At 36.9% G+C, this 8,364-nt stretch overlaps 1 protein-coding gene across 1 annotated transcript; it reads right to left on the bottom strand.

Moving 5' to 3' along the window:
* LOC103554090 (olfactory receptor 51G2-like) lies at positions 1-960 on the bottom strand. The gene has a single exon (XM_008524937.2). The coding sequence runs from the start codon at positions 958-960 to the stop codon at positions 1-3; it is 960 nt and encodes a 319-aa protein (XP_008523159.2).
* Positions 961-8,364: the final 7,404 nt, after the last annotated feature.

Below are 8,364 nucleotides of genomic sequence, written 5' to 3'. Positions count from 1 at the left end.
TTACATCACAGCACGAGTGATTTTTGGGGGGAGAAGCAGGTGGAGAATTCCTTGGCGTATCTGCTTAGTCTTCACACTATAGATGATTGGGTTGAGCACAGGTGGAACTAATAAGTAGATATGACCCATGAGGATGAGACTGAGTGGGGAAGAGTGTTTGCCAAAACGATGGATGATAGATAGCCCAATCATAGGCACATATAGAATGAGGACAGCACAGATATGGGATGCACATGTGTTGAGGGACTTAAATCTCCCCTCACGAGATGAAATCTTTAATACTGAGTGAAGGATGAACACATAAGAAACAAAAATACCCAGAGAGTCCATGCCCCACAGCATAGTGATCACAATCATCCCATATATAATATTAAATTTGGTATCAGCACAGGCAAGGCGAATAATGTCTTGGTGCAGACAATAGGAATGAGAAAGGATGTGGGAGTGGCAGAAGGGAAAGAAGGGCAGCCGGGCCAGAAGTGGAATCACTGCAAAGGCATTCCTAAGAAGAGCTGCAATTCCAATTTTAGTGATAAGTCTTGGGGTGAGAATGGTCACATATCTCAGAGGGTGGCAGATGGCCACATAGCGGTCAAGGGCCATGGCCAACAGCACAGATGATTCAGTGAAGGAGAAAGTGTGAATGAAAAACATTTGGACCACACAGATGTTGAACTGGATCTCCCTGGAAATGGACCACAACACCCTGAAGAGTGATATCATTGTGGGCATAGACATGCCCATGTCAGTGAGAGAAAGCATGGCCAGGAAGTAGTACATGGGCTCATGGAGCCTGGGGTCTGTCCGCACGATATGCAGGATGGTGCAGTTACCCATTATTCCACCCAGGTAGAGGAGACAGAATGGGATGGAAATCCAGTGGTGAAATTCCTCATATCCAGGGATACCTGTGAGATAGAATGTGGAGGACAGGGAATTGCTGGAGTTTAACGTTGCCATGGGGCTTACTGGTAAACCACAATCCAGTTTCACAATCACACTCCACTGGAGAAGGCAGTGACAAGATCACCATCTATGTCAGGAAAAAAAACAAAACAAGGCTTCAATCCTTATCTATAATCACTCCTAAATTTATCCCCACATTTTTTCTTAGTCTTTCTTCATTGCATTGCTCAGTGTTGTCAGTTAAGTAAAATATCTGCTTTTTAACCACAAGTACTTTCCCTTCTGCTTCCAGATGCAGACCCATCAACATCGTCTGTGAACATGGATGATCCTCTTCTGAAGACACTACCAAGCACCACACACACAACCTCCTCTAGAATACATTTTTGATTTTATAATTTTCTTTAGTAACTTTCTTGGCCGGTGTTACTGGTCTTAAAATAGGCTTTGTTTTAACTGCATCCTGCAGTTTTACATGAAATACTTTCATTTTTCTGAGCCTGATAGCTTTTACAATATTACTAGATCACCATGCAGAGTATCTTTACAGAATTCAGGCAAGTTTTGGTCTACATGGTTCTTGTTGTTACTAACATATCTGCCACTATATAATTGATGCCACAGGCCTGGTATCCACAAATAGTGAACTCTAATATCAGTTTGGTCTTGGACCAGCATCCCCAAAATATAAAGACAGGTTAATATATATTTGAAGAATATGTGAATTTTTAAAATTATAATAATAAAATATATATTTTTATATGTAATGCTCTTAGACTAATGGTTTGTATAATTTAAGAAACATACATTAGACTCTGATTCTAATTTTAAAGATTTAGAAACCTCTTCCTATTATCTTTCAGAAATGATCATTTAGAGACAGTTTCTTTATATGAAAAAATGCAAAACGATACATAGCATCGTGTAAAGATAGAGTAGAAACTAATGATTCAAAGCAAAAACAAGAGAAAGCAAAATAACAAAAAAATTATAATGCTCAGAAAAAGCCTATTGACATCTGACTTTGGCATTAAATCCTTTCTACTCAGACCGAGTGAGAAAATATATTTCCCCCGAGTAGACTCCAGTACTTCTGTGGTCAAGAGCAACATCTTTGAAGTAAGAAGGATGAGCCTCTCTCTCAAAATTCCACAAATTCATCACTTGCCAAACATCCATTCTCACCAAAATGGTGTTTTGAGAATTTACAATCCATAGGATAGATTGCTTCACACTGTATATTAATAAATCAGTATCTTCTTGTCTTATAAAGTTTACTTTAGCCCTTTGAATCATCAAATTCTCTTAAATTTCTTCTAGTCCCATGCAGACAAACTTAGAATGCAGAATATTTTTTGCCTAGAATGCTTAATAAGGACTATTTTCTAGGAAATTAAAGACCCATAATCAAGGAAGCAAATAAGCAAACTCCAGAGATAAATTCAGTCTTTCTGATGGTTCAGCTCATAATTAAATTTTACCCATATTTTGTATGAACTGATACTTCTGGCCCTGCTAATTTCCTCAATCTGCCTGGCTTATTACCTCCCCAAATTCCTGCTTATCTGCTTACCCTCCTTTCTATTTTTGGACTCATTGTTACCTTCAATACCTAGATTTTCCTATATTTTCTGTTCTTTTTGTTGATTCTTTTCCAATTTCTCGTCCACAGTCCAAACTTAGAAACCTACCTTCCTTTCACTTCACTGCTTAATCAGTTCAGACCATTTCTCTGGTCTTATAACCTCTTTCTTCCACTGCCAAAAAGGAGCAAACATGAAGTTTAATTGAAAACTGGTAAGTATCTGATGTGGGGGCCGGTCCGAACAACTTAAATCATCTCAATGACTTTTTATTGAGGTTTTCAGGAGACAACTGTCCACCATCTCCCTTGTTCAGACTCTGTTCCTCTGCTTCTGCTATCGCATCAACCTAGGTTATATTCTGATTCCACTGCTTGCTAATTTTTAAATTTTAGACAAATGATTTATTTCTCTCTGTACCAAAGTTGCCTCCTCTGTAAACTGAAGATAACAACTCGACAGGTTTGTGCTAAGGATTAAAAGAGATATTGTAGGTAAAATACTTAGCGTAGAGCCTTACATCCAGTGACTGTAAAATAATGGTGACGATGATGATGGTGAAGACTACAATGATGATGACAACAACAATAATATCAACAGTAAATCTTTGAAATATAATGGGAGTGATTAAGATATGGGGACACTAAAGAGTATTCTTCCATAGAGGAAAGCCCCATGAGCAGGCATCTCACAAAATAACCTAGGTAGGCTGAGGGTCAGAAGTGAATTATATCTGTTTCAGCTCCCTTTCATCCAGTGATGATTCAGTTTAGCCAGAGATATGAATTTCTTCTTGATGTTTTTCTCTTCTCCAAAATTACTCTGATAATTATAATAACCCTACCTGTATACTTTCTTTTTGTTCACTCCCAATTTGGGGGGTGAGGGAAGAAAAGACTCTAGGGTAGAGTAGGAAGTCTCATCAAGAAAAGGAATGAGATCTTTAGGACTTCAGTCAGATAGGAATCTGAGCAGCAACATCAGTATCCTGAAGCTACCCCAACATAAAAATTCACTATATTCCATATCTTCACTAGGATCTGATCTACCTATTATTCCCAAACCCCTTATATTGTAGCACTTGTTCATTTTTGCAGTCCAGCTGCTGTTGCTCCTGATCCTATAATTTCAATCTCATTCACACAGCCTTCTGATGCCTTCCACCATTCCCCAGAGGAGGAGGAATGGAGTTAGTTAGTTGTGGAGTTAGTTTATAAGCTCCAAAATCTGAAGGACTTATAGTGTACGGTTTAGACCTCTGAGATGCAATTCAAGTCACATTAAAAATCAGATACTTGGAATTGGAAGGGACCTTGGATGTTGTCTGGTGTACTCCCAATCTCACTCTGGAATTCCTCTTCTGTTATGTCTGAAAATAGTCCTTCATCCTATGAAAGCATCATGCCAATGGGCACAGAGGAGAACACTAACCATAAAGTCTAGGACATCTCAGGCAAGTCCTATCTGAAAACAACTGAATCTTGCTTGAATGCTACGAGCATGGGGATGAACAATAAAGACATTTGGATGAAAATTATGTCCTGTGATGGACTGAGAACTTCTTCCTTCTTGAACCAGTCTCCTAATCCTCCTTCTCACACTTTGGATGTCTTCCCTCCTCTCTTTTGTCTCTGAAGTCTCCCTTTGTATTTTCCTATTACCTCCCGCTTTTATTTTTCCCAGGTGTCACATACTTGTAGAATTCTTCCTCTTGCTGTAAGAGATGACTCTAATGCTCAGAGACAGAAAGATGAGTTAGTAAGTCTTTCTCCAGTCCTTAGAGATATGAGGCCCCAGGATAAATGCAAGAGAGTGTATGTAACCCTGTCAGTGCCATGATTTCAGTTTATGGCCCTTCCCAAGCACCTCTCTCCACCACTCAGATTGCAGCATCATATTGCAGCTTGGGAATACAGAGGCAAGAAACCAACAGAGATTCTCAAATATTTATTGCCTCAACTTCTGGAACAAATGATGTAGCATGAGATAAAATATTTGTTTGTATCAAGAATACAATAGGGTAGTAAATAATTTTAAACATGGTGTAGCCAAAGTACATAGCATTCATTACCTAAAAGCTGGAAGTGACTCTAGTTCAGTTCTATTATTATATACCAGATCAAAACGAGACTCACTTATTGATTTGCTCCCTCAAAATCATACAGTAGGGAGTATGTATATGGGAAATCTCTGTAACTTCCATTCAATTTTGCTATGAACCTAAATTGTTCTACAAAATAAAATCTCTTCAAAAAAATCAAACAATATTCAATAAAGGCAATGTTATCATTCAAGTCTGTTTCTTTAGAGTGGTACTTTCTTCACTGTGCCAAAGATTTCTTCATGAAACAGATTAGACACATCTGATCTTACTATAAATAGAAGCATTTAGTCAATGAATAAAATTCCCTATCTTTGTCAACAATATTGACTTCTAAATGTCTAATGGTGATTGAACCATGCAGCAGGATTGGCACGCGGACTGGTAAATGATGAGACATCTCTAAGCAGGGTAGAAGTTCCATTTCTAATGTCAGTCCTGTTTAGTACAGAAATTACTTTTATAATGTGGTCAGTTGTTAATCTTTTCAACTGTGCATTTGATCTCGGCAATATTGTTTTAATTATAACACAACGAATCTATCATCTTTTCACTCAACTCAGATATTGTTTATTGCATATGTGTTATAGCTTTCTAATGTTCAGGCACCATTAAATTTAATACATTCAAGTGAGAATCGGTGTTTTTAGAAATTGATGACCCCAATAGAAGTGATAGTTCTCACAAAGAAAATTTTCTTCTTTACTAAAGAAATTCACCGTCTACTGATAGTCTATGAAATTGAGAGGCTATTTATACCATGCTACTAGAAAAATCCCACAACTCCATTGTCAGAAGTCTCCTTCTGAACATACCAGAGAAATGATTTGAACTTACTTGCTTCACTGCCAAGGGGTGCCTCAGAATTCTCCTTATACTTTAATTTCTTTAACATTAATTTAAATCATTTTGACATCATCTAAGTTTGATATGATCAAGGTTCCCAAACTTAGAGGATTATTAGTCAATGCAACCATACTCCTTTTCCAAACAGTGTACATATTTCTCATGTATAAAATAGAAGGATAAAAAAGAAATTTCACTTACCACTGCCAAATTCTTCAGCAACCTTAGGTCACAAGCTCAATTTTGAATGGTGTACTAAAATAGGGTGAATGTGATGGACAAATATCCACATATAGATATAGATAGAACACTACCTAGACCACAAAGCATGAGAGAGAATCAAAACATGAGTCAGAGTGGTTTCTGGGAGAAGGGCAGGCTTAGTCTATTTTCCAGATATACCTTGGTCTGTGCCTTGACCATACAGGACTGCATCAAAAGGTCCTTTTGCTCTCTAGCTTCTTGTTTGACTTGGTCAATGATGGGAACTGACAGGAATACAGAAAAACATTCATTTGGGGGGTTTACTCCCCACCAAGCCCTCATTCTGGCTTCCTTATGGTGGCTGCATCTCTCTACAGGTGTCTTCCTCCACATGCTGCCTTTTCCAAGTTCTGGTAAACTCTTTTTCCCTTTTCACTTCAGGACTGCTGATGGCAACAGACTCCCATCTGAAATTCTGTACACACACACACACACACACATATATATTCCCCCTTCTTGGATTTCCTCAATCCTGCCCACATATTTTCGATGACGTGTTTATCAAATTCTTCATTATCCAGTCTGTGCATGACATCTGTTTCCTGAAAGAACCTTAGTTCAGGAGACATGTCTGCCTTATATGCATGTATGCATCTCTGTCAATTTCTATCTCTATCTCTGTGTTTATCATCATCGCTATCACTATCTGCAAGTTTATGAAGTTTTAATACGTGTAACATTTTTCTTCATTGTAATTTTTACAAAAAGCTTTCTGTTCATTTTTTGATTAATCATGCAAAAGGCCTTTTTTCCCCCCAAATTGGGGAGTGACTTCAAAGAAGTCAGTTGCCGAAGGATAAGAGAGAAAGCTTCAGATAAGCCTTTCCATATTTAGTTTTTCTACACGCAACAATGAACAAAAGCTGGGAGTGAGAAAGGATAAGGGGAAGAATAAAGTAGACGGAAACCACCTTTTATCTGCCCTGAAACTTGGATTCTTGTTGTGAACAATAAGACCCCATAGTCAGAATGGAAGAAATAATGCCTTGTTCTTGTGAGTGTCTGGAAAAAACTAACTCTATGCTTTTATTGCCCAAGCTTTTCCTAAGATTCATTCCAATAGAAGTAAAGGAAGCTAAAAGAATGCAATCTTCTCATTGATTTCATCTCTAAAGTCAAACATCCATTGATTAATATAACTGCATGTATTTATTTATTCTTTTTTGGTATTCTCTAGCATTCACTGGTCCTCTTTGCTATAAAATCTGCCTTCTTATCTCAATTTATCTTTAAACTATATTTTCACAGAGTTTTTGATCTTTTAAATTCATTTGAAACTCAAAGTTTGTTGTCTTTTTTTTTTGTTATGTTTCTTGAGGTAAGTTTATTCCCTAGATCAATTTTTTCAACTATGGTTCTGTATAGTCTTTCATTCTTTTCATTATTTTGAATGATACTTCTTCTTTTGAGGTAATCCTAGCCATAATATTGCAAAAAAAATGTGTTTATTTGTGTTATTCCGTTTCCTATTATTTAACCAAGGGGAGTTTTTTGGGGGGGTAGGGTTGATTTAAAATAGTATTTGCATAAAAATAATTAGCTTGGGTTCTCTTTGAACTCTCTTTATAGTTACTCAGACCCATTTCTATTCTCCTATTAAATGTTGACTTTAAATTTGAGTGCTGAAAATTTGTTTGTTTGTTTCCTATTATTTCATAGGGAATTGTGTGAGGCACCAAGAGTCATGGGCATTTACGGTTAATGGCGATTTTTTGGCATCTCTCTTGCACTATTTTTGTTTAAATTGTTGCACATGTGACATTTTGCCTAGTAGAGGTGCACACTAAACAAGAGATTTTGATATATATTATTTTTATCCCATTTCATGATGAGTATACAGCCCCTTTGGTGTCAAGTTTTGATTTGTCCTGTGAGTTTCCTGCATTGAAGAAAACTAACTCTATGCATTTATTGTCCAAATATTTTCTGACATTCACTCCAATAGAAGTAAAGGAAACAAACAAATGCAATCTTTTCAATTATGCCATCTCTAAAGTCAAACATCCATTTTATTATGATTTGACTCAAAGTCTGGAGAATGATGTCTACTTTACCTAAAAGGAAGGCGAATGTGCCTAGTTACCAATGCCAACTCTGCTATATATTATCTCTGTTATTTTTGAATAGTAAATTAACTTCTCTAAGCCAGTTTTAACGTGGAAAATTGGAATCTCTTCAAATCTGAATGGAAAATATCTCCATAAATTATCTGAATGAAATAAGTTTCCTTTTATTAAACATTTGGGCACCAGGATTTGGACATACTTTAAAGCTAGGAAGTAATGATAGAAATGATTGCAATATTTTTCTTGAAAGGATTTATGATCTATCAGAGAATTATTATGCATCCAATGTGTCAAAGAAGTTCTAAACAGGTTATCTTCAGGATGAAGAAAATTGATGAAAGGGTCACAATAATAGGGAATTTTATGCCTTCTAAGTGTGAGCAAGCCCAACTCTTTTGAGTGATAATATCCCTAGGAGGCCTTGGTGAATCAGCTTTTTCTTGATGCTATAAATAACTGGTTGAGTACTAGTGAATATTGGTCATGGTTATATGGATAATGGAGAAGGATTGTTTTGCAAACCATTGCACTAAGGAGAGCCCTATCATGGACATATACAGAATGAGCACAGCACCAATGTGGGGGACACACATATTGA

This window comes from Equus przewalskii, chromosome 6, assembly GCF_037783145.1.
Source record: "Equus przewalskii isolate Varuska chromosome 6, EquPr2, whole genome shotgun sequence".
In the NCBI taxonomy this organism is placed as follows: Eukaryota; Metazoa; Chordata; class Mammalia; order Perissodactyla; family Equidae; genus Equus; species Equus przewalskii.
This window is presented reverse-complemented; position numbering and strand designations above follow the sequence as displayed.

What these genes read in the sequence shown, in the direction of transcription:
- LOC103554090 (XM_008524937.2), bottom strand. Translation starts at nt 960, where the DNA reads ATGGCAACGTTAAACTCCAGCAATTCCCTGTCCTCCACATTCTATCTC.